The following is a 27,933-nucleotide window of genomic DNA, read 5'->3' on the forward strand; positions in this document are numbered from 1 at the left end:
TACCTAAGTGAACATTATAAAATGCCATATTTTTTCAAACAAAACAGTGGCCAGTTTGGGCCAGTTGTATGCATATTTTTTAGTTGTAAAAACAAACATAATAACCTATGTCTTGCCCATTAATTCCCCCCCCCCCCCCCCAATATGGCCCAACACCGCAGCATACATTTGAGAAAATGTACCCGACCCATATGCATTGTGTGCGTAATCTGATTAGGGTTCCACCCACGGTTCTCAGAATCACAGAAATCACATTTCGATTATGGTAATTCATTTTAACAGAACATGAAAGTCGAGGATGCAATGGCGTGTGTGCTTGCCGTACATTTTGAAAATGTCCAAATAACTGTCCACATGTACTTTTCCTCAGCCAACAAGATGAGTAACGAGTTTCAAAATTTGGGGAAGAACATTTACCATAAAATGCACCTTTATAATAAAGCATTCCATGCATCATCGCATTTGCAGACTTTTGTAAGATAGCCTACTATTCGTAATGTGATGAGTAGATTGGATAGTCATAATTTCGGCTAATAATATAACTAAATCACTGTTTGCAAAAAAGACAGTTCGATGCATGGCTGAGCGCGTATAGCGTAGAGGGCCTGGGCTATAGGCTATATCACATACGTTTTTTTCTTTGCACGGGAAACACACATTTCATGCAGTTCTACTTAAGTGATAATGCCTGAGAAGCCGGTGTTTGGAGGATATGTTGGCATGGGTGTTGCAAACTGTGCCAATATATCCTCCAAACACCGGCTTCGATGGTGCCATTCGTTTATACAACGGGTTGCCAACATACTCAAATAATGATTTATATATTTTCATAAACTTCTTATGGCTGCAGGGGCAGTATTGAGTAGCTTGGATGAAAGGTGCACAGAGGTGCCCATAGTAAACTGCCTGCTCCTCAGTCCCAGTTGCTAATATATGCATATTATTATTCGTATTGGATAGAAAACATTCTAAGTTTCTAAAACTGTTTGAATTATGTCTGTGAGTATAACAGAACTCATATGGCAGGCAAAAACCTGAGAAGTTTCACTTCCTGTTTGAATTTTTTCTGAGGTGGCAGATTTTCAACCAAGCTCTCATTGAAATTACAGCGAGATATTGATGAGTTTTCACTTCCTACGGCTTCCACTAGATGTCAACAGTCAATAGAACTTTGTCTGATGACTCTAATGTGAAGGGGGGGGGGGCCGAAGGAGACAGGAATGAGTCATCACTGCCACGAGCTGACCATGCTTTCACATGAGGAGGACCTCCGCTCTTCTGAAGTCAATCTAATTCTCCGGTTGGAACGTTATTCAAGATGTATGTTAACAACACTCTAAAGATTGATTCAGTGCATTGTTTGACATGTTTCTACTGACTGTTACGGAACTTTTGGACATTTCGTCACGTTATAGTGGATGCGCTTTGTGACTTTGGAATTGTTTACCAAAAGCGCTAACCAAAGTAGCTAATTGGACATAAATAACGGACATTATCGAACAAATCAAGCATTTATTGTGGACCTGGGATTCCTAGGACTGCATTCTGATGAAGTTCATCAAAGGTAAGGAAACATTTATCATGTATTTTCTGGTTTCTGTTGACCCCAACATGGCGGCTAATTTGGCTATTGTTCTGAGCTCCGTCTCAGATTATTGCATGATTTGCTTTTTCCGTAAAGTTTTTTTGAAATTTGACACAGCGGTTGCATTAATGAGAGGTATATCTATAATTCCATGTGTATAACTTATCATCTACATTTATGATGAGTATTTCTGTTGAAACGATGTGGCTATGCAAAATCACTTGATATTTTTGGAACTAGTGAATGTCACACGCCAATGTAAACTCCGATTCTTTTATATAAATATGAACTTTATCAAACAAAACATGCATGTATTGTGTAACATGAAGTCCTATGACTGTCATCTGATGAAGATAATCAAAGGTTAGTGATTCATTTTATCTCTATTTCTGCTTTTTCTGACTGCTATCTTTCGCTGGAAAAATGGCTGTGCTTATTGTGGTTTGGTGTGACCTAACATAATCGTTTGTAGTGCTTTCGCTGAAAAGCATATTTGAAATCGGACACTTTGGTGGGATTAACAACAAGATTACCTTTTAAAATGATATAAGACACATGCATGTTTGAGGAATTTTAATTATGAGATTTCTGTTGTTTGAATTTGGCGCCCTGTACTTTCACTGGCTGTTGTCATATCGATCCCGGTAGCGGGATGCAGCCATAACCTTATTTGAATGAATTTATTAATACTATTTCATCATTCCACAATATATAGTCCCGGCAAAAATCTAGGGTTGCTACCTAAGCCGGCTGGTCATTCGTTCAATCAGTTCGGTTGCCAGAGATGCGACCCAGCCGTTAAGTCTTTTTGTTCTGTATCTATGGACGCGACCCAGTCGTTCGTTCTAAATGTTTTATTGCCATACTGGCTGGTAATATTTTTATCCCTAACTTACAATCATGTCAAACAATGCAGCCAGAATAACAACAAAGTATCTGCATTTGTTTAAGCTGTTTTCTAATGAAATTTATTTGGATACGTCCATAACAATGAGCTAACGATTTCACCTGCCATAGAAAATGAACGCGTTCTCTCGTCAGGACACTGTTGTTCATTAGAGGTAGCCAACAAAACAACTACTTCAAACTGAAGCTGGAAAGAATGCAAACTAACTTTTGAGAAAAGCTGCCTGCCTGTCTCAACCCGACACGTTCATTACTATGCGACAGCTAGTAATCCAATTTGAATATTGAAACAATGTTACAAATGTCGAAGGGGAGACGCAAATAGAATATGACCGCCATCTAAACTCGGGGAGGAAATCATTGTCCAGTCACTGTGGATATGGCCTATGCTCTCTGCTGGTGCCGATAAGATAGGCCTACTGTTTTTCGCTCAATCAAGTTATTTTATTTTATTTAACTAGGCAAGTCAGTTAAGAACAAATACATTCTTATTTACAATGACGGCCTAGGAACAGTGGGTTAACAGCCTTGTTCAGGGGCAGAACGACAGATTTTTACCTTGTCAGCTCGGTGATTTGATCTACCAACCTTTCGGTTACTTGCCTAACACTCTAACCACTAGGCCATTTTTATGGCTAAAAGACAGATTACAGTATTTTCATTGTCTTCGCTTTTCAACAATAGTCAATTGGTATCTTAACTACGTTTTCCCACGATTGAATTTTGAAATATTGCGATATGCCTGACTGGGCCTCTACTTTTCACTGACTCAATTCAACAATCATCTATTTGGTATTTGCTGCTCACTCTGCCCAAATTGCACGCGCTGCCTTTCCTTTAGGCAATCCGATTTAAAACAATCCATAACAACAAAACATTAAGGCTAGGGAAGCTAATGATACTGTTGTCAAATCATGCTTTAGTAGCCTATTTTTTATGATTTTATTTATTCATGTATAGAAAGGAGTGGACTAACTAGGCTATATAATTTTGGAAATGTAATTCAATTTACTTATGGAAAGCTTAGCTTCCCTTAGGCTCATTGGGGGCGTGTCCATAAGGCTATGTCAATCTACTATCCTCCACGGTAGATAAATGTACCTATTCTATTGGTCAGTTTGTCGAGAAAGAAATAGCCCAAACAGACTCGAGGACAGTTGTGGGACGATAGATCCCAAATTCATACAACCAGTAGGCCTAGGCTACATAAAAAAAATATGAAAAAATAAACGTTAAAAATCAGTTATTTTGATGCAACAGATCGGAATGTTTAGTTTAAAAATGTTGATTAACTATTATTTCTTAACATTATTAGCGCAGCAGTGCATACAAGGCAGTAGGCTACCTGCGAATGTGTGTTTGGCTACCGGACAATGAAAGAAAGTTGAAATCCAATAGAACATGAGAGAAATAGGCTACTGGTTTCAATGGAAGTCTTTATAAAATAATTGCCTACAAGGATATGTCAAATTTTGCCTAGACTGCTTTGAAGCAATGTAAAACATGTCTCATAATATGTAAAACGTTCGGGTTTCAAACAATTAAGTAGCTACAGTGCATTCGGAAAGTATTCAGACCCCTTGACTTTTTCCACATTTTATTTTACTTTAGCCTCATTCTAAAATGTATTCAATAAAAAAAATGTAAAGTAATCAACACACAATACCTCATAATGACAAAGCGAAAACAGGTTTAGAAATGTTTGCTAATTTATTAAAAATAATAAACATTCCTTATTTACTTAAGTATTCAGACCCTTTGCTATAAGACTCAAAATTGAGCTCAGGTGCATCCTGTTTCCATTGATTATCCTTGATGTTTCTGCAACTTGATTGGAGTCCAACTGTGGTAAATTCAATTGATTGGACATGTTTTGGAAAGGCGCACACTTGTGTATATATAAGGTCTCCCATCTCAACAGAGGAACTCTAGAGCTTTGTCAGAGTGACCATCGGGTACTTGGTCACCTCCCTGACCAAGGCCCTTTTCCCCTGATTGCTCAGTTTGGCCAGGCGGCCAGCTCTAGGAAGAGTCTTGGTGGTTCCAAACTTCCATTTTAAGAACGATAGAGGCCTCTGTGTTCTTGGGAACCTTCAATGCTGCCGATCTGTCCCACAACACAATCCTGTCTCGGCGCTCTATAGACAATTCCTTTGACCTCATGGTTTGGTTTTTGCTCTGACATACATTGTCAACTGTGGGACCTTATTTAAATAGACAGGTGTGTGCCTTTCCAACTCATGTCCAATCAATTGAATTTACCACAGGTGGACTCCAATCAAGTTGTAGAAACATCTCAAGGATGATCAATGGAAACATGATGCACCTGAGCTCAATTTCGAGTCTCATAGCAAAGGGTATTTCTGTTTTAAGTTTGTAATACATTTGGAAAAAAAATATCTAAAAACCTGTCTTCGCTTTGTGTGTAGATTGCTGACGATTGATTTTTTTTTTTTCCATTTTAGAATAAGGCTGTAACGTAACAAAATGTGGAAAAAGTGAGCTTAGTTCAACTGTCGTACCCCATCAGAACCCAAAATATAAGCTTTTTTACTCCAATGTTTGTAAACAATATAAATGTGAACAAACACTGTATAGCCTCAAAACATGGCTAAAACTATGCTACCTGATATCATGGATGGTCAGTCCTTGCATCCATATTATAAAGTGTTACCATTTCTCCAGCCCTATCCCAGAGCTTTTTACCAAAACAGTGATGGGGTGTCCGCTTTATTTTTTCAAATGCAGATTGCCCCTTTATTGTTTCTGTGCTTGTATCTGCCCCTAATTCATGGTTGCGTCCACAAGCATGCCGATTTGTATGGAAAAACTTGCTAATTGGTATATAAAACGTTCTCTTCAAACTTTTACTTACTTATCCTCTTGGTTCCTGGAGGAACATAGCTAGGACCTGTACTAAAGTTTACCAACGTCTTGGGCTGCTTTCTCTGCCCATGACAAGCAGATCTCCTAGAGTTCTGCATCTAGAACCTCAAACATTTAGAGTTTTATTAAAATCAGTCTTACTTCTACAGCTATTCTGAACAGTAATGGACATTGAATCGGTGAATTATTTATAGCTAGGTTACCTTCTCTTGCACAGTCAGTCGACTATCAGTTTAGTAGTACGCCTGTTGTTTAAATGCAGCTCTACAGCCCAGACGAGCATCAAGTCATGTCTGAGAGACTCATTTCAATATCTGATGCTAAAGGTCAGAGTGATATTAATCATGTATTCAGGCCAGCAGAGTTAAAAATGCAGTGACTTACATGATGCTATGATACCTGGTATCAAGATGGGGCACTTGAATCAGGGGTCCCTCCCAGCCTGTCCAAGCCATCAGATAATGAATCAATCACTGCATCCCAAATGGCACCCTACTATGTAGGGAATAGCTGGGAATAGGACACCATTTAGAACAAAGTCCTTTCTGAATGGCTGGATGGATGGTGTGAAACATTATTTATAGGTGGCACTCTGCATGTAGCCAATTATAGACCTGCGTCTGTGGCCTGCCCCTGCTGTCTGTGTCAGGGAAACCCCTCGCATCCGTTGTCATATCAATATTCCTGCGTTGATCTCCAGTAGAGAAGAGTCCGGCTGCTCTTTCAACACATGCTCATTTGCATTCCCAGGCGTGTGTGGGAAATGCCAGGCGGCCTGCCTTTCTCTGTCTCTTTCTCTCTCTCGTCTCCTTGTTCGCAAACCTACTGCCTTCAAAAGAGAGTGGTACAAAGATTTTTTTATTTAACCTTTATTTAACTAGGCAAGTCAGTTAAGAACAAATTCTTATTATACACTGATAGCCAAACCCTCCCCTAACCTGGACAACGCTGGGCCAATTGTGCGCCACCCTATGGGATAGGGAGGGAGAGGAGAGGGGGACAGATGGAGAGAGGCAGGCAGGGAGAGTGAGAGAGGCAAAGCGAGAGGAGAGATATTTCCTCTTTATTCCTGCCTGCATGGCAGAGAAGGCCCCTCTCTGAGGATTACATTGGTTAAGCCCTTATCACTTCAGGAAATTCACTGCCTGCTTAAAGTGGTAGGAGTAGAAAAATCAGGGGAAATGTTAAATATTTCTCTCTCTTTCTCCTTATTCCCATTGAACGTTATTATGGTCTTGAAGAAAGTGTTATTTTTTTGGCAGCACTCAAGTTCACTTTTTTTAATAACTGCATTTCATATTTTCTACTTTTCTTTCCTTGCTCTTTTTCAGAACGACTGGGGGGGTGGGTATTTTAGAATTGCAAATGTTGTGGCAGGTGCCTGTGTGCGAGGAGGGCAAGGGGGAGGGAGAGGGATTCCTCTGTGAAGCCGTGTTAAACATCCAGGGGAAATGTTTGTCATTCTATTGTGATGCCGCCATGGTAACAGCTTTTACACACTCCCAAGGCTTTGTGGGAAGTGTATACATGCTTTCATCAATCTCTCCCCTAACTTTTTAAAGAAGTTTTCATGAATGTAATCAACCCTCGAACTAACATTACCAAAGTCATTGCCCACAAATCTGTCTGTGTTAATATGATAATATTAATTGGAATTGAGCATTTAAAAAAAAAATTATGTAGGAGCTTCTGAACTTTTGACAAATGATTGAAAACACAACCATATGTTGATGTGAAGCCATGGCATTTTTTTTTTAAACTTGTGGTTGCGTGCATTCAACCTACAATTGCTAGGGGATTTCTTGATTTCTTAAAATATTTATAATATTGCTATATGTGTAGTGTTCAGGATACATTTTATGAGTTTCTGATCAAGGTAATGAATTATGTTATTTGGGGTTTTAACACCTTAAAACAGTGTGCGACACATAAGCTTTATAAAAAATAAAGGTGATAGGACCGAGAGCAGTGTGCATGTTCTAATACCTTAGTAGAGCTTAACAGGTAACTCATTTAACTAGTCTGAAAATAAGAGAAACTGTTGGATGAGGAGCTAGCCCTGGTTTTGTGTTAGCCCCATTGTTGAGGTGTTAGCCCCGATGTTGAGGAGCTAGCCCTGATGTTGTGCCAGCCCCGATGTTGAGGTGTTAGCCCCGATGTTGAGGAGCTAGCCCTGATGTTGTGTTAGCCCCATTGTTGAGGTGTTAGCCCCGATGTTGAGGAGCTAGCCCTGATGTTGTGTTAGCCCTGATGTTGTGTTAGCCCCGATGTTGAGGAGCTAGCCCTGATGTTGTGTTAGCCCCGATGTTGAGGAGCTAGCCCTGATGTTGTGTTAGCCCCATTGTTGAGGTGTTAGCCCCGATGTTGAGGAGCTAGCCCTGATGTTGTGTTAGCCCCATTGTTGAGGTGTTAGCCCCGATGTTGAGGAGCTAGCCCTGATGTTGTGTTAGCCCCGATGTTGAGGAGCTAGCCCTGATGTTGTGTTAGCCCCGATGTTGAGGAGCTAGCCCTGATGTTGTGTTAGCCCCATTGTTGAGGTGTTAGCCCCGATGTTGAGGAGCTAGCCCTGATGTTGTGTTAGCCCCGATGTTGAGGAGCTAGCCCTGGTGTTGTGTTAGCCCCATTGTTGAGGTGTTAGCCCCAATGTTGAGGAGCTAGCCCTGATGTTGTGTTAGCCCCATTGTTGAGGTGTTAGCCCCGATGTTGAGGAGCTAGCCCTGATGTTGTGTTAGCCCCATTGTTGAGGTGTTAGCCCCGATGTTGAGGAGCTAGCCCTGATGTTGTGTTAGCCCCGATGTTGAGGAGCTAGCCCTGATGTTGTGTTAGCCCCGATGTTGAGGAGCTAGCCCTGATGTTGTGTTAGCCCCATTGTTGAGGTGTTAGCCCCGATGTTGAGGAGCTAGCCCTGATATTGTGTTAGCCCCATTGTTGAGGTGTTAGCCCCGATGTTGAGGAGCTAGCCCTGATGTTGTGCCAGCCCCGATGTTGAGGAGCTAGCCCTGATGTTAAAGAGCTCTGATGTTGAAGATCTCACCCTGATGTTTAAAGGGCTCCAGTAACTCATAAGCTCTTTCACTTTTCCAGCTTTCTCTCAGCAGATTTCTTTAAGTGGCTTATGTGAATTGGAATTGGCCATATTGAACCACAGAATGAATCAAATACTGCACACTTCTCACTGTTTGATACCATTCCATTCCCTTCAGTCTAGTCATTATTATGAGCCATCCTCCCCTCACCAGCCTCCTGTGGTGTAGAAGTAGTGTTAGAGAGGTTTTACACACACACACACACACACACACAGATTAGTACTACAGCTGTACACTTGCCATAGAGTGTGTGAGTATTGCCTGACCCTCGAGCTAAACCCTCAGCTACGCTACCCTTCCATCAAACTCACAACACTACCTTCCTTATCTCCTGGGGTTTCTGTCTGATAGGAATAGCCAGAGAAGTGATATAGTTGTCTATTTTTCATATCTAGTGTTGTAGTACGGTCCAGCTATCTGCTCTTGCTTCTGTGAAATGTTGTGCTTTTAGCTTAGCAGCTTTCAGACTTTTACTGTGGCTATTTTTAAGATGTTTGACTAGGACAGGGTTTCCCAAACTCGGGCACCCTATAGTGCAGGCATAGGCTTCTGGTCAAAAGTAGTGCACTGTATAGGGAATAGGGTACCATTTGGGGCATGGCCTAGGAGAGACCGAGACCAGTGTGTTTGCTCCTCTTGCTTAAAGGCCAAACGCTTTCTTCCTGATATAATCCATTTAATCAATCACACTCTGTTTACTTACATGGTTCCTGATATAATCCATTTAATCAATCACACTCTGTTTACCTACATGGTTCCTGATATAATCCATTTAATCAATCACACTCTGTTTACTTACATGGTTCCTGATACAATCCATTTAATCAATCACACTCTGTTTACTTACATGGTTCCTGATATAATCCATTTAATCAATCACACTCTGTTTACTTACATGGTTCCTGATATAATCCATTTAATCAATCACACTCTGTTTACTTGCATGGTTCCTGATATAATCCATTTAATCAATCACACTCTGTTTACTTACATGGTTCCTGATTATAATCCATTTAATCAATCACACTCTGTTTACTTACATGGTTCCTGATTATAATCCATTTAATCAATCACACTCTGTTTACTTACATGGTTCCTGATACAATCCATTTAATCAATCACACTCTGTTTACTTACATGGTTCCTGATATAATCCATGTAATCAATCACATTCTGCTGATTTTCATGGTTCATTATTATAATCCATTTAATCAATCACACTCACATGGTTCCTTATTATAATCCATTTAATCAATCACACTGTTTACTTACATGGTTCCTGATTATAATCTATTTAAAGCGATCACTCTGTTTACTTACATGGTTCCTGATTTATAATCCATTTCATCAATCACACTCTGTTTACTTACATGGTTCCTGATTTATAATCCATTTCATCAATCACACTCTGTTTACTTACATGGTTCCTGATTTATAATCCATTTCATCAATCACAATCTGTTTACTTAACATGGTTTCTGATACAGTTCCTTTCATAGATCACACTCTGTTTACTTACATGGTTTCTTTCCCTTCAAGCAATTAGAACTCAACCTCTGCGTCAAGTAGCGTAACGGTTAGAGTGTTGCCTGTAACCGAAAGTGATGCGACTGCAGGTTCTGACTAAATTAACTGTACAAATTGTGATGTGTTTTTTGGTTTGTTGTCCACCGAATACAACAGGTGTAGATCTTACAGTGAAATGCTTACTTACAAGCCCCTAACTGACAATGCCGTTTAAAAAATAAGAACAAGAATAATAAATAAAAGCAACAAGTAATTAAAGAGCAGCAGTAAAATAACAATAGTGAGACTATATAGCGGGGGTACCGGTACAGAGTCAATGTGCGGGGGCACCGGTTAGTCGAGGTAATTTACGTAATATGTACATGTAGGTTATTAAAGTGACTATGCATCGATAATAATAGAGAATCGTAGCGGCATAAAAGAGTGGGAGGGCAATGCAAATAGTCTGGGTAGCCATTTGATTAGATGTTCAGGAGTCTTATGGCTTGGGGGTAGAAGCTGTTTTTGAAGCCTCTTGGACCTAGACTTGGCGCTCTGGTACTGCTTGCCATGCGGTAGCAGAGAGAACAGTCTATGACTAGGGTGTCTGGAGTCTTTGACAATTTTTAGGACCTTCTTCTGACACCGCCTGGTATAGAGGTCCTGGATGGCAGGAAGCTTGGCCCCAGTGATGTACTGGGCCATACGCACTACCCTCTGTAGTGCCTTGCGATCGGGAGGCCGAGCATTTGCCATACCAGGCAGTGATGCAACCAGTCAGAATGCTCTTGATGGTGCAGCTGTAGAACCTGTTGAGGATCTGAGGACCCATGCCAAATATAGGTTTTGTTGTGCCCTCTTCACGACTGTTGGTGTGCTTGGACCATGTTAGTTTGTTGGTGATGTGGACACCAAGGAACTTGAAGCTCTCAACCTGCTCCACTACAGCCCCGTCGATGAGAATGGGGGGGCGTGCTCGGTCCTCCTTTTCCTGTAGTCCACAATCATCTCTTTAATCTTGATCACGTTGATGGAGAGGTTGTTGTCCTGGCACCACATGACCAGGTCTCTGAATGTGCCACCTATAAATCATGTTTCACACCATCCACCACTGTTGTCATCTTTCAAACTTAATGATGGTGTTGGAGTCATGCCTGGCCGTGCAGCCATGAGTGAACAGGGAGTACAGGAGGGGACTGAGCACGCAGCCCTGAGGGGCCCCTGTGTTGAGGATCAGTGTGGCGGATATGTTGTTACCTACCCTTACCACCTGGGGGCGGCCCATCAGGGAGTCCAGGATCCAATTGCAGAGGGAGATGTTTAGTCCCAGGGTTGTTAGCTTATTGATGAGCTTAGAGGGCACTATGGTGTTGAACGCTGAGCTGTAATCAATGAATAGCATTCTCACATAGGTGTTCCTTTTGTCCAGGTGGGAAAGGGCAGTGTGGAGTGCATTAGAGATTGCATCATCTGTGGATCTGTTAGGACGGTATGCAAATTGGAGTGGGTCTAGTGTTTCTGGGATAATGGTGTTGATGTGAGCCATGACCAGCCTTTCAAAGCACTTCATGAAATCATAAGTACTGTGAAATATTGGAGGAATGTATCTGTCTGCCTGTCTGTAAGGCAGTCATCTTCTAAGTCCCAAATGGCCCTAAGGCTATGGTCAATTGTAGTGCACTGTTTAGAGAATAGGGTGACATTTGGGGATGTCGTCATAATAATAACCTGGGGAGAAAGTTACTGGACTCCTCTCCTTCATGGCTTTGGCTGAACGACGACATTTATTATGTCGAAGATAACACATCTCGGTAGATGGCAGATAATAGTGTTTACAAAAATAACCCGATTCACTTTTAATAACATTACTGTAATGTGATCGGTCCGTCTAGGTCCATTGTGTCTTTCTTTTTCTCTGTGTTCCAAATGGCACTCTATTTCCTATATAGTGCACTACTTTTCACCAGAGCCCTATGGCAGAGCCCTGGTCAAAAGTAGTTCACTTGGGAATAGGGTGCCATTTGAAATGTAGTCCTAGTTGCACAGATATAGCAGTCTGTACTGCACTGCCAGGCCAAACAGTTGTTGCCCTATTATGACCTCACTGAAAGGTCAAAGGTCACGATATGTCTGATGACCTCACTGTTACAAATAAACGGTTATTCTGACCAACTGCCCCTGTCCCGACCCCAAAATGGGGTTTTATTTTTCTGTCTATAATTTTTCTGTCTATTAACTGTAGTTATAAAAGCAGCTTCTCAAATGACACCCTATTTCTTATATAGTGACGACTTTTGACCAAAGCCCTCTGAACCCTATTCAACTGTAGTGCCATGTAAAGGGAATAGGATGCCATTTGGGACGCAGGCATTGTGATGCAGATTTCAGCGGTGTTGTGAACATCGACCTGACAGTCCCACTCAGAGAGGAGTTTCGGTTGGCTGCTGCAGTGTCCCTGCCCTGTTTCTCCCTTGCTTGTTCTTCCTGTCTGTGTGTATGGGTATTCTTGCATGTGCTTGTGTATGCTTGCTGATATCTGTGTCTGTCTGTCTGTGTGTGTGTGTGTGTGTGTGTGTGTGTGTGTGTGTGTGTGTGTGTGTGTGTGTGCGTGTTACGATCAACTGTGTGTGTCGTCTACGCAGCTCCTTCTTCCCCCGCAGGCCCACCAGATCAAAACAAAGATGACACACGCTGCAAAGATGAAAGCTAAACAGGAAAATGTGTTTCCAAAGTTTTGAGGCTTTGTCAGTGATGCCAACCTATCCAGTTGTTTTGCTTAATTCTGTTTTATCATGTTTACAGATCTAGATTTCATTTAATGTCAGCAATTTCTACTTACTTGTAATTCAAGTTACAGGATGCTAAATAGCTGTAGAATATAATGAATGAATGAATGAATATAAGGAGCCTCCGGTGCCTCAAGGCAGTTTAAACCTGTATTCAAGGCTTTAGCTAACAGTACATTCCAAAACAACATAGTTATTTTAAACATTATTGCCGCTGCTTGCTTGTAACATCCCAGTCCCTCTCCAGATCTCAAAGTCTAATCCCTGTAACATCCCAGCCCCTCTCCTGATCTCAAAGTCTAATCCCTGTAACATCCCAGCCCCTCTCCTGATCTCAAAGTCTAATCCCTGTAACATCCCAGCCCCTCTCCAGATCTCAAAATCTAATCCCTGTAACATCCCAGCCCCTCTCCAGATCTCAAAATCTAATCCCTGTAACATCCCAGCCCCTCTCCTCATCTCAAAGTCTAATCCCTGTAACATCCCAGCCCCTCTTGAGATCTCAAAGTCTAATCCCTGTAACATCCCAGCCCCTCTCCTCATCTCAAAGTCTAATCCCTGTAACATCCCAGCCCCTCTTGAGATCTCAAAGTCTAATCCCTGTAACATCCCAGCCCCTCTCCTCATCTCAAAGTCTAATCCCTGTAACATCCCAGCCCCTCTCCTCATCTCAAACTCTAATCCCTGTAACATCCCAGCCCCTCTTGAGATCTCAAAGTCTAATCCCTGTAACATCCCAGCCCCTCTCCAGATCTCAAAGTCTAATCCCTGTAACATCCCAGCCCCTTTCCTCATCTCAAAGTCTAATCCCTGTAACATCCCAGCCCCTCTTGAGATCTCAAAGTCTAATCCCTGTAACATCCCAGCCCCTCTCCAGATCTCAAAGTCTAATCCCTGTAACATCCCAGTCCCTCTCCAGATCTCAAAGTCTAATCCCTGTAACATCCCAGCCCCTCTCCTCATCTCAAAGTATAATTTGGTGATTAAGCACAGAGTGTTGACTGAGAAGCTGTTTGTGTTTTCATTATATTGCTGTTTGCTATGTGATCGGATGGGATGTACACATCTGTTGTATAGGCTGACACGGTCACAGACACACACACACACATATATAGAACACACACAGTACAGTCAGAATATGTTATTAGATTGACTGTTCAAGCAGCAGGCCTGTGCTGTATTGTGTTCTAACTCCTAACAGGATCAGTGGGTATAGCACTGGAGCCCCATACAGCATTATGGAATTTGACAGGCTTCACACAACATGGTGTAAGGGCACACTTTGTTTCTCCTACTGTTTACATGGAATATGGCAGACGGATTGTTTCTGGAAGAGAGAGGGTCTCTCTTTTTTCTTTTAACTCTTTCTCCCTCTCTCGCTCCCTCTCTCTTTCTCCCTCTATCTCGCGCTCTCTTTCTCCCACTCTCTCTCTGTCCCTCTCTCTTCTCTCCTCTCGCTCTCTATTTCGCCCTCTCTCCTCTCTTGCACTCTCTCCCGCTCTCATTCTTTTTTCTCTCTTCTCGCTTTCTTTCTCTCTTCCCGCTCGTTCACTCTCTTGCTCTCTACTCTTAAGCGTCTGAGAGAAATATGTATCAAATAAATTCTGTGCAGCTAGGGCAAACCCCTGCACCCCTCCCTGTCCCCTCATTGTCTTTTCAGCAATCAGAACTTTGTTAGTTTCGCCTCTCAACCAAAACCAAATATGATCCAATGGCTTCAGCAATGAACTGTCATTTACCGATCTGGTGTGTTAGGCTGGGCCCTTTCGCTCTCTCTCTCTTTCTCTCTGTCTCTCTCTCTTTCTCTCTGTCTCTCTCGCTCTCTTTCTCTATCTCTCTCTTTCTCTATCTCTCTCTTTCTCTCGATCTTGTACACTGATTTTGAGTTCCAAATGGCACCCTATTACCTATGTAGTGCACTACTTTTGACCTGGTCAAACATGTATGTCTTTCTCCTCAGATATATCATTTATCAGAGTGTTTAAGATAAGTGTCAGTAATTAATTTACATCCATGGAGTGGCAAGTTTGGGAATGTTCACTTCTGTGCGACACTGTCGAGGAATGTCTGGAGGATAGATTTGTTTCTCTCCCTCTCTTCTGTGCATAGTCAACCTGTTTCTGAGTCCCAAATGGCACCCTTTTTCCTACATGGGCCCAAGTCAAAGTAATGCTCTATATAGTGCACTATGTAGAGACTAGGGTGCCATTTGGGACAGAGTGTCGTGTGATTACTTACTAGTAGGCCCTTTGGTTGTAACTGGAGAGTCCAGTCCAGTTTAGACACACCAACACTGAACCCACTGCACTGCTTTATACATCTGACCCATATATTCAGGTATTTTCCAGCCAATTCAGCAGGGAAAAAAGTCTCGACATCTGTTTCAATATAGGTGTATTCTGCAGACTGTTATTCCATTTTCCATCCTCCTTCTCCTCCACCCCTTCTTCCTCCTCCTCCTCAGAGAGAGCGAGAGAGAGAGCTCCCTGCGAACCCAACAGTTTGTTTTAGGCTCTAGCATGAAAATAAATGTGTAGTCTCTGTTGTGTCCTTTTTTCATTAACATATAACAAAGATTTAGGAGGGAGGAAAGGCTGGAAAGCAGTACTTTTTTTTCTTCCTGGAATGCGTTTTTAGCCTTTTACCATGGGTAGCATATGGTACGTGTAAGGGAGAGTCAGTTTGTGGATTATTTTGAGGATTAGTATTGGCGTTTGAATGCTCTTGGCTTTAAATATTGTCTGTTTTAGATCTTAAATACATTCCTTGGCATTCCCTCTCCTCTCTCAGCCTGCCCTCTAACTCTGGCCAACACATTTTTGACTGAACTCTGTTTGGAGCTTGGGAGGAGAGCGAGAGAGAGCACCAAACCAGAGATCCCCTGACGCCCATCTCACAATGTTATTAGGAAGAATGATAAGTAAGAACCACCCTGATTATCCTAGCTCCTCAGTATTTGGATGCCAGCTCCATTTTACCCTCTTGGCGTTAGGTTAGGGTTTTTCATTTAAGTAGTTGGTAGTTATTATTTTTTCTTTTTAAAGCAGTAGAGGCAGTAGAGGTTAATGCAATTATGTTCTCCCATTGCTGTACAAATTGCAGGCCTGTACTGTGACACATTCATTGCCCCCCCTCGCAGTGTTCCGTTGTGTGTGTGTGTGTGTGTGTGTGTGTATGTGTGTGTGTTCCCCAGTAAGCCCCAATGCCTTGTTCTAGCCAGGCTGTGACAGTGTAATGGCAGTGTAGGGCATCACTGCCACGACCTTCATTCCAGCCACAGTACATCTCCATATTTTATAACGACCCTTCAAATGGAATAGAAGAACTTGGTCTAGACCTATACATGCTGTATGTATATCATTACAAATATCACTCAAAATGGATTCACCTTTTTTTGTCCAGAAAGAAAGTATTTTGTTGAAGAAATAAATACCAAAGCAGTCAGTTGATTTATTTTCCAGTTGTTAAATCCTGTTTGTGTCACATTTATGTTGCTCTGGAGGACTCAGCATGACTGATTTGATACCCCTCTTCATCTCCGCGGGGCCTTTACAAGCACGGCCTGCCCTTGGTTTAGTTTCCAGTACTGTTGGCCTTACTCCCTACTAATCTCTCTCTCTTTCACTTTCTATCACTTTCTATCACATTCTCTCTCTTTCCATCTCTGTCTCTCAAAAGTGGATGGATTCCTAAATATCTGATAAGGTCTTTTAGAACATGATTTTTAAGAGAGAGAGATGGGAAGAGGGGAGAGAGATGGAGAGAGGAGGGAGAGAGATAAAGAGAGAGATTTGATCAGTATGGTTTGATTGCTGAGCAATACAGAGTAGTCATCAAAGCATTCATCTTGAGGTTTTCATCCACTCAAGACTTTGCAGACTTTACTCTCTTGTCTCTCTCCTCTTCTGTGCAACTCACTCTCTACTCTTCATGTGTGAAGGTGTGTGTGTGTGTGTTAGGGATGTAACGATTCACCAATACGCATCGGTTCCCGATTCAAATGTTTAAGATACAAGTGCATCAGTCCATGGACCCCAAACCGATCCAAAGGTAGCATGAATCGGTCAGAAAATCATTTTTGCGAGGCGCACTGCATGGCCAAAGCGAGAGGAGAAGAAAAGATCACTCTGTACAAACTTCCAAACCGTCAAAAATGATTCTGAGATTATGAACTCCTGCCTTTTCCATGACATAGACTTACCAGGTGACTCCAGGTGAAAGCCATGGTTGCCCTTATTGATGTCACTTGTTAAATCCACTTTGATCAGTGTAGATTAAGGGGAGGAGACAGGTTGAAGAAGGATTTTTAAGCCTTGATACAGTTGAGACATGGATTGTGCCATTCAGAGGGTGAATGAGCAAGACAAAAGATTGAAGTGCCTTTGAACGGGCTATGGTAGTAGGTGCCAGGCACACCGATTTGTGTCAGTAACTGCAACCATGCTGGGATTTTCATGCTCAATAGTTTCCCATGTATCATGTACATCAAGAATGGTGGGAGGACGTGGGTGGGAGGGTGCAACTCAATATTAGGAAGGTGTTCTTAATGTTTTTTACACTCTGTGTATATTCATTAGGTATGTCATAGCTAATTTGTAAACAATAAATATTGATACATTAGCAGCTCAAACACTTAATCTGCAAAAATGACAAGTTCATTAGTGGGTGTTGGTGATTTCAGAACCAAAGTGGGGGGACAAATAAACCGTCTGCATTGCCGTCTGCACTGCCGGCCCCCCCCAATCAATCTGGGGTGGTAGATGATTAGTCTCCCTTATGGCTCAGCTCAGGTGCCTACATAGTACATACACCATTGACATACATCATTTACACACACACACACATCAGTCTGGTCAGACAGCTCCAGCTCATGAGCTCCATCAGCAGCAGATTTTAATTTAGAAGGGGAAATTAATGTGTAAATGCAACATGTTAGTGCATCGAGTTGTGTCCGATCGAAGTGTTGTTGCTTCCTGTGTTGTGGCGTGGCGGAGCTGTACTGATGGAACAGCCAGTTTGCTCAAGATTCAAGGCGAAATTCGACGTCCGTCCAAGTACCCGGGATGTTGGGAAGCGACTTAAATCCCAGCCACTAGGGGCAACGGTGAGCGACTTAAATCCCAGCCACTAGGGGCAACGGTGAGTCGTATTACCATCAAGTAGACCACTATCACCATCACATAAATGGTTAGCTCCGGCTCCAAAGGTTGCATGTTCAATCCCAGTGCTAGGCACTCGTTGTTATTTTATTAATGTTTAAAATTCAACTTTTTTTTTTCACCTTTATTTAACCAGGTAGGCCAGTTGAGAACAAGTTCTCATTTACAACTGCGACCTGGCCAAGATAAAGCAAAGCAGTGCGACAAAAACAACAACACAGAGTTACATATGGGATAAACAAATGTCAGTCAATAACAAAATAGAAAAATCTGTGTGCAAATGTAGTAAGATTAGGGAGGTAAGGCAATAAATAAGCCATAGTGGCAAAATAATTACATTTTAGCATAAACACTGGAGTGATAGATGTGCAGATGATGATGTGCAAGTAGAGATACTAGGGTGCAAAAAAGAAGAAGAAAAAAAGAACAATATGGGGATGAGGTAGTGGGGTGTGCTATTTACAGATGGGCTGTGTACAGGTACAGTACTCGGTTGAGTAATTTCTCTTGTAACCCTATCCCAAACCTCAACCCTTATCTTAACCATTCAGAATGAACTACTAAACTTAACAGTCAAAAAACAATCTGTTGTAACCCCATCCCAAACATAACCATCAAAATTTCTAAATGTAATGTTTGGACAAACATGGACAAATGTCGGTATCCGAAGTCAAATTGGTAAAAGTGTGAGATCTTGTTGGATGGAGATAGAGGAGTCACACAGAGTTAACGAAGCTCCCAACCCCTCATATTGATCCACATTGCCACAGCACTTCACACATAACGGAACAGAAGAACAGTGTGTCGAATCACCCCCCCCCCCCCCCCCCCCCCCCCCACACACACACACACACACACGGCAGCATCACACATACTGATCAGTGTGACATCTAATTCTGTGTAATGAACTCTCAGCACCAGAGAGCATGATGATAAGGGGGCACACACACACACAGTCTGTCTGTGGTAATGACAAGAGAGCTTGGCACCAGGGCTGCAGCCTTTCTGTACCTTTTGATTTAAACACTGTACAGTACTAGGCTAGCAACTGCAAGGTTGTGGGTTCAACTCCCGCAGGGATCACAATACACATACAAGAAATGTATGCATTAAAAGGACATTTTACTATTTTCTAGTAGAATAATAGTGAAGACATCAAAACTATGAAATAACACATGGAATCATGTAGTAACCAAAAAACTCCATCACTCTTCTTCTTCATCATCAAATAGCCCTTACACAGCCTGGAGGTGTGTTGGGTCATTGTCCTGTTGAAAACAAATTATAGTCCCACTAAGCGCAAACCAGATGGGATGGCATATCACTGCAGAATGCTGTGGTATCCATGCTGGTTAAATGTGCCTTGAATTCTAAATAAATCACTGACAGTGTCACCAGTAAAGCACCACCACACTATCACACCTCCTTGTCCTTGATTCCCGGTGGGAACCACACATGCAAAGATCATCCGTTCACCTACCCTGCGTCTCACAAAGACACAGCGGTTGGAACCTAAAATCTCACATTTGGACTTATCAGACCAAAGGACAGATTTCCACCGGTCTAATGTCCATTGCTCATGTTTCTTGGCCCAAGCAAGTCTCTTCTTCTTATTGGTGTCCTTTGGTAGTGGTTTCATTCACACAGTCTCCTCTGAACAGTTGATTCTGAGGTGTGTCTGTTACTTGAACTCTGTGAAGCATTTATTTGGGCTGCAATTTCTGAGGTGCAGTTAACTCTAATGAACTTACCCTCTGCAGCAGAGGTAACTCTGTGTCTTCCTTTCCTGTGGCTGTCCTCATGAGAACCAGTTTCATCATAGCGCTTGATGGTTTTTGCGACTGCACTTGAAGAAACTTTCAAAGTTCTTGATATTTTTCGGATTGACTGACCTTCACATCTTAAAGTAATGATGGACTGTCCTTTCTCTTTGCTTGTTTGAGCCATTCTTTCCATAATATGGACTTAACCCTATTTGGTCAAATTCCATCTTCTGTATACCACCCCTACCTTGTTACAACATAACTGATTGGCTTAAAAGCATTAAAAAGGAAAAAAAATCCACAAATGAACTTTAATTGAAATGCATTGAGGTGACTACCTCATGAAGCTGGTTGAGAGAATGCCAAGAGTGTTCAAAGCTGTCATCAAGGCAAAGGGTGGCTACTTTGAAGAAACTCAAATATAAAATAAAATATCTTGGTTACTACATGATTCCATATGTGTTTTTTCATAGTTTTGATGTCTTCACTGTTATTCTACAATGTCGAAAGTACTGAAAATAAGAAAAACTCTTGAATGAGTAGGTGTGTCCAAACTTTTGACTGGTACTATATAAATATATACTATAGTCACTACTAGCCATGATGGGGCATTTTGATAGATCTTTGTATAGAATGTGAAGCATTTGTACCCTTGTATACGTTTTATTTTATTTTAAGCTTTAGTGACATCATTCCCATTCATCACACACAGATTTTCTGATGTTACACTATCGGAGCCTAGAGGGGAACTCTGATACGAGAGTAGGGAAGGTGTGCGTGCATGCATGCACACGCGTGTGGTTCTTGTGTGTGTGTGTGTGTGTGGTGTGTGTGTGTGTGTTTGTGTGTGTGTGTGTTAAACTAACTGTTCTAACTGCACAGTAAGACTTACTGTGGTCATATTACCAGAAGATTTCATTTCAGTACTGCCACTTAGGACATTTTTCATTGTGCGGGCCAAGAAGTGGAAGTCATTCCTCTTTTGGGTAAACAGTGAAAAATGTACGTGTCGCTTTCCAATTTCTCCCTCAAATTACAGCTCGACAGAAGCCAAACATCACTTCTTATTATTATTTGCCAAGCAAACAACATGTCTGAACCTCTAACTGCCCCTATTAAATGTTTTGGCTGGATGGAAATTGTACAAAGTGTACCTCGGAGCCACTTTGATCATGGTGACCTGGAAAGGTGATACGCCTCTACTTCACAAGTTCTCTCTGACACCTGGGGAAACTGGATCTGTTGTTGTGGACACTTGATCCACTCCAGCACTGTGCTAAAGACTTACCTTCTTCAGTTTCTGCTCTGTACAAACAGTCAAGCTGACGATTGGAATTGAAATTTCTCATGGCTTGAGCTTCTGCTTCTTTCTTACCCACAAACCACTACTGGATGGAGTCACAAAGCTGAGAACCATGCATGCATGCATTATTTTATGAAAGGCCAGCCTAAGGCATTTCTGTAACATCAAACATGGAAACATGAAATGTTTTAATAGGGAAGAAAAAATGTGTGTGTGTATATTTTATATATTTCTATATATATTTTATATATATATATTTTATATGTTTTTATATATATTATATATATTATATATATAATACACACACACACACACACACACACACACACACACACACACACACACACAGTGCATTCGGAAAGTATTCAGACCCCTTGACTTTTCCACATGTTGTTACTTTACAGCCTTATTCTAAAATGAATGAAATTGTTTTTAATCAATCTACAGACAATCTCCCATAATGACAATGCAAAAATAGGTTTTTAGAAGTGTTTTTACATTTATACAAAATTTAAAAAACTATCACATTTACATAAGTATTCAGACTCTTTTCTAAGTACTTTGTTGAAACACCTTTGGCAGCGATTACAGCCTCGAGTCTTCTTGGGTATGACGGTACAAGCTTGGCACACCTGTATTTGGGGAGTTTTTCTCATTCTTCTCTGCAGATCATGGATGGGGAGCGTCGCTGCACAGCTATTTTCAGGTCTCTCCAGAGATGTTCGTTCGGGTTCAAGTCCGGGCTTTGGCTGGGCCATTCAAGGACATCAAATCAAATTTTATTGGTCACACACACATGGTTAGCAGATGTTATTGCGAGTGTAGAAAAATGTGTGTGCTTCTAGTTCTGACAGTGCAGCAATATCTAACATGTAATCTAACAATTCCATAACAACTACCTAATACACACAAATCTAAGTAAAGGAATGGGATAAGAATATATACATATAAATATATGGATGAGCGATGGCCGAGCGACATAGGCAAGATGTAATAGATGGTATAAAATACAGTATATACATGTGAGATGAGTGATGCAAGATATGTAAACATTATGCGAGGGTTTTAGGTGACAAGACAAATTTCTTCAGCCTCCTGAGAGACTTGTCCCAAAGCCACTCCTACGTTGTGTTGGCTGTGCGCTTACATGATTCCATCTGTGTTATTTCATCGTTTTGATGTCTTCACTTTTATTCTATAATGTAGACAATAGTAAAACTAAAGAAAAACCCTTGAATGAGTAGGTGTGTGCAAACTTTTGACTGGTACTATATACACTGCTCAAAAAAATAAAGGGAACACTAAAATAACACATCCTAGATCTGAATGAATGAAATATTATTATTAAATACTTTTTTCTTTACATAGTTGAATGTGCTGACAACAAAATCACACAAAAATTATCAATGGAAATCAAATTTATCAACCCATGGAGGTCTGGATTTGGAGTCACACTCAAAATGAAAGTGGAAAACCACACTACAGGCTGATCCAACTTTGATGTAATGTCCTTAAAACAAGTCAAAATGAGCCTCAGTAGTGTGTGTGGCCTCCACGTGCCTGTATGACCTCCCTACAACGCCTGGGCATGCTCCTGATGAGGTGGCGGATGGTCTCCTGAGGGATCTCCTCCCAGACCTGGACTAAAGCATCCGCCAACTCCTGGACAGTCTGTGGTGCAACGTGGCGTTGGTGGATGGAGCGAGACATGATGTTCCAGATGTGCTCAATTGGATTCAGGTCTGGGGAACGGGCGTGCCAGTCCATAGCATCAATGCCTTCCTCTTGCAGGAACTGCTGACACACTCCAGCCACATGAGGTCTAGCATTGTCTTGCATTAGGAGGAACCCAGGGCCAACCGCACCAGCATATGGTCTCACAAGGGGTCTGAGGATCTCATCTCGGTACCTAATGGCAGTCAGGCTACCTGTGGCGAGCACATGGAGGGCTGTGCGGCCCCCCAAAGAAATGCCACCCCACACCATGACTGACCCACCGCCTAACCGGTCATGCTGGAGGATGTTGCAGGCAGCAGAACGTTCTCCACGGCGTCTCCAGACTCTGTCACGTCTGTCACACGTGCTCAGTGTGAACCTGCTTTCATCTGTGAAGAGCACAGGGCGCCAGTGGCGAATTTGCCAATCTTGGTGTTCTCTGGCAAATGCCAAACGTCCTGCACGGTGTTGGGCTGTAAGCACAACCCCCACCTGTGGACGTCGGGCCCTCATCCCACCCTCATGGAGTCTGTTTCTGACCGTTTGAGCAGACACATGCACATTTGTGGCCTGCTGGAGGTCATTTTGCAGGGCTCTGGCAGTGCTCCTCCTGCTCCTCCTTGCACAAAGGCGGAGGTAGCGGTCCTGCTGCTGGGTTGTTGCCCTCCTACGGCCTCCTCCACGTCTCCTGATGTACTGGCCTGTCTCCTGGTAGCGCCTCCATGCTCTGGACACTACGCTGACAGACACAGCAAACCTTCTTGCCACAGCTCGCATTGATGTGCCATCCTGGATGAGCTGCACTACCTGAGCCACTTGTGTGGGTTGTAGACTCCGTCTCATGCTACCACTAGAGTGAAAGCACCGCCAGCATTCAAAAGTGACCAAAACATCAGCCAGGAAGCATAGGAACTGAGAAGTGGTCTGTGGTCACCACCTGCAGAACCACTCCTTTATTGGGGGTGTCTTGCTAATTGCCTATAATTTCCACCTGTTGTCTATTCCATTTGCACAACAGCATGTGAAATGTATTGTCAATCAGTGTTGCTTCCTAAGTGGACAGTTTGATTTCACCGAAGTGTGATTGACTTGGAGTTACATTGTGTTGTTTAAGTGTTCCCTTTATTTTTTTGAGCAGTGTATATAAATATTTTTTTGCATCAAAGCTGACATATCGTTTAGAATAGAAAGATGAGTTGTGAGATAGACCAACAAAGGAAAGAATGATCAGGTGATCAATGTCCGTCATATAGCCTATTTGTCAGGTCCGGTGGAGAGATTGGTAATGTTATAAGGATTGGAGATAATGTTATAAGGATTGGAGAGAGAAAGATCACAAATTCTACAGCACTACAGCATAGTCATATCTTAAGTGTAAAATGAACACTGACTCAATAATTCATGCCTTCTGGGAGTGCAGTAAAGTCCAAAAGTTATGGGCAGAGTTAGAAAGCTGTCTGTCAGAAGTTTTACAAAGTAAGTTTACTTTTAATCCGTCTATTGGCGTTTTTCAAGACATGACATATGAGGGTGTGGTGAAATACCTAATGGGTTGGACAATATTATTTTCGTCACTTATATTGAAGAAGCCCCTACTGAAATACTGGAAGTCAAATGATACTCCAGCGTTAAGAGAACAGAATAATTTAATATTTTATTTAAATATTGAAAAAAATCTGTCTACAGACAGAAACAACAAAACACAATCTGAAGTCATATGGGGCTTACAAGCATTGGAAACAACATTGGGTGTGGATGCGGTAGAAACGTGGGTCTGAGCAAGCGTGATGTCATTAATGTTTGTTGAAATGTATGGATACGTTAAGTTGTTTATTGTTTTATCGAGGTATGTTTTTGTTTATTGTCCAAAAAAGTACAATTACATTTTTTTTTTTTTACGGATATCTGAAGACTCAGCCCTTTTTATCAGAGCAGCTAACATTAGGCTTACCAAATGGAACCCTATTCCCTATATAGTGCACTACTTTTGACCAGGCCCATAGTTTCTCTACAACTACAAAAAGGCCATTTGTGTCAGAAAGCAATCTCCGTTTCCTCTGACACTGACATGCTGGCACACTCAGATTGAGAAATGTAAGGGTCAATGATTGGCCATCTTTTTACACACACACACACACACACACACACACACACACACACACACACACACACACACACACACACACACACACACACACACACACACACACACACACACACACGTTCATGATGAGTTCCCATTCAAAACACCTTACATTTTACGCAGATGGAACATTGTGTTACCCTGATATTGCAACCAAAGGGCACCAACCCAGTCCTAGTCATTCCTAACCAAAGACATTTTCCACATCTGCATGATGACATACTGTGTAAAGCAATGTATAAAGTAATGACAATTCCTGCAGAGAGTTAAAAAAAACACACAAAAAAACTATTTCAAGATTAAATATTCCCCCACTTTGTACCATGTAATACATTGTTACATTTGATTGACTAACCGGGTACCCTCCATTCAGCAGTATTAGTCTCTTTCCTTTACAACATGAAGGTCGCTCCTCTATTTGCTCGCTGCAAATGTCATACTTGCTTTAATGAGAGAGGTGCACTGTTCAGCCACAATGGAAGCTTTTCAGCTAGATTAAATGTATCACCATACACAAAGTATTTTTTTTATCCTTACTCCTGCCCCTATTGTGACACAGTGGTTGTCTAGAAGAGACGCTTGTATCTGAAAAACATGGTTAAGGAGATCAGCATCAAAGAGAGGGGTGGTTTTGTGTGACTTGCAGGAGAGTCTCGCTTCGGATTTCAACCTGCAACACAGAGGTGTTGTCTTACCTGATTTCTATTCATTCACACAATGAGCAGACCTCCTCTTTCCCAGTAACCAGAGTCCAGACCAGACTTTTGTTTTCCCGTTCATCCGATATGTGCATGTTGCTTCCTTCAGAACACGGCCATGGACCACCGCCAGACGCTGGATTTCGCAGCTATCTATTTTCTTTGTCTGAACTGTGTACGTTCCAAGAAACCATTTTAGATAAATGCTTAGGCCTAACCACCCCTTGCGCATTACACTTTCTTTCTCATGATATGTCAATGCCTCACCTTGTTACAGTGTATTAAATTGTACCCCGTAATTCTCTTGTCAGACTCCAGAAGCCACAAATGAGCAGTTGGATCAGAGAGGGAGCACATTTTGGTTCATGTTGTCCATCAGCTCACAGACTGTTATGTCTGCCCGTGTACTGTACCTGTGGAGCTATGGGGGTTGTTTCTACTGCACTTGGCGATCATAACAGAACAAGTGATCATGATGCTCGTGTATTTTATTATTATTTGTATTATTATTATTATCTGTTTGCAGGGTGTGTGTGTGTGTGTGTGTGTGTGTGTGTGTGTGTGTGTGTGTGTGTGTGTGTGTGTGTGTGTGTGTGTGTGTGTGTGTGTGTGTGTGTGTCTGTGTGTGTGAGAGAGAGAGACAGGGAAGAAACATGATGATACTAGTGTATATTGTCTTGTTTCATGATGTTATATCATGTGTTGTTTTCAGGGTTTCTTCCTGACGGTGTCCCCAGAGTCAATCCTGAAGGTGGCGAAGCACGCCTCTGAAAACAACAAGATCTTTAGCCTGAACCTCTCGGCTCCCTTCATCAGCCAGTTCTTCAAGGAGGCCATGATGAAGGTCATGCCGTACGTCGACATCTTGTTTGGCAACGAGACGGTGAGTGAAATGGGCCATTGTTCAAAGGCCTTCCCACTGGATTAATGTATTCTGTTTACACAGTTCAACAACACATTATTCTGGTTTAGTGAGAGAGCATTTGAGTGTGTTTGTAAGCTGCCCAGTGCTGTTCACTACTACAGGAACAATTCCAACTATGCTACACATTCCAGTAAGGTAAGAACTGACGGCTGGCTGTGGTTGCGTAACGTGTTTTTCAAAGCGACTTATTGAGCTAGAGAGATGGAAAAAGTTTGGCAGTTTGAGCATTATGTCTTTACATCTGGCACATTCACAGACATTTTAATTGATGTCCCTTGTCCCTGTCAAATAAATACATATCATGTCCTCTCACCTTGTTGAAAGGAAAATTGTGTACACTGTCCATGGAATTAGTACATGCATTATTAGACGTTTAAATGAATGCTATCTAGCCATTGAGTCTCAAAGAATATAACTTAAAAATGCTTCATGAGCTAAGTTCTACTGTCATACACCTGTAAACGATGTAATTGCCTGTTGCAATGGAATCAATAGAATAGTGCCAAAAGTGTAAAGCTCACCCACCTGACATTCCAGGATGTCTAAAGCTTGGGGTTAACAGCGGAGCTGAAGACACACTGCACCTACGGGGGGAGTGCTTTGGACTGCCTCCCCGTCCCCCGTCTTCCCCACTACCCCCTACTGCTAAAGCTACTAAACATACAGGGCCTTGTTTGGATGGAGATGCAGTCCACAGACTCGAGGAGGAAGTGGAGGATACCATCTCAACATCAGACTCAGTATTTATTGCTTTAGCTGACTTCACCCCTACTTCTCGTAATTGCGGAAAGGAATCATTCTATTAGGTTGCATTGCAAATTGGCAGCTTATTCATATTCCCTATGGGGCCTGGTCAAAGGTTGCAGTTCACAACCCCATAGGGAATATGAATAAGCTATAGGAATAAGGTGCCATTTGGGATGCATGCAGCCTACATTTTGCAAATGTTATTTATTTTCGGGTGGGTGGGTGTTAGCTAGCCACTGTAACACTACTGGTTAAGGTATGTTACCCACGCCACCAGTCATTACATTTTAATGACGGTGGATAATTATAACGTTAGCTTGTGTTGAAAGAGCTGTGCAATGGTGTTTGTGAGACAATGCTGTTACAATGTTCTGTGGAACAAGTGAAGGAAGTTTCCCTACTGTACAGCAGCTCCAGTAAACATCATCCCTTGTTATGGTTGCAAAAGTCTGGTAACTTTCACAAAAATTCCCAGCTTTACCAGAAATCCCAGTGGGAGGATTAACTCCCTGCATATTTTCTCCTGATTCTGAGAATCCTCTAACTCGGATTTCTTCAAAACCTAGGAATTTTCCAACCCTATGCTTTAAAGACCTTAAAGGAAGTAGAAGAGTTCCTCTTTGAGTGTTTTGACACCTCTTGGGCAGTTGGCCCCCTCTATGTCAAACTGTTGATGGAGTGGAGTGTACAGGAGTGACTGCTCATATGGCTAGACCGTGGCCTC

General features: G+C 42.0%; 1 protein-coding gene across 2 annotated transcripts in view; it reads left to right on the forward strand.

Annotated features, from left to right (window-relative positions):
- LOC129861164 (adenosine kinase-like) overlaps window positions 1–27,933 on the forward strand; it is a 256,964-nt gene that overhangs the window by 152,198 nt on the left and 76,833 nt on the right. For both annotated transcript variants that reach the window (XM_055932348.1, XM_055932343.1), the window contains exon 7: window positions 26,250–26,420. In XM_055932348.1, coding sequence (XP_055788323.1) covers window positions 26,250–26,420 — 171 coding nt within the window. The remainder of the gene's footprint in view (window positions 1–26,249; window positions 26,421–27,933) is intronic.

This window comes from Salvelinus fontinalis, chromosome 1 (genome assembly GCF_029448725.1).
Source record: "Salvelinus fontinalis isolate EN_2023a chromosome 1, ASM2944872v1, whole genome shotgun sequence".
Classification (NCBI taxonomy): domain Eukaryota; kingdom Metazoa; phylum Chordata; class Actinopteri; order Salmoniformes; family Salmonidae; genus Salvelinus; species Salvelinus fontinalis.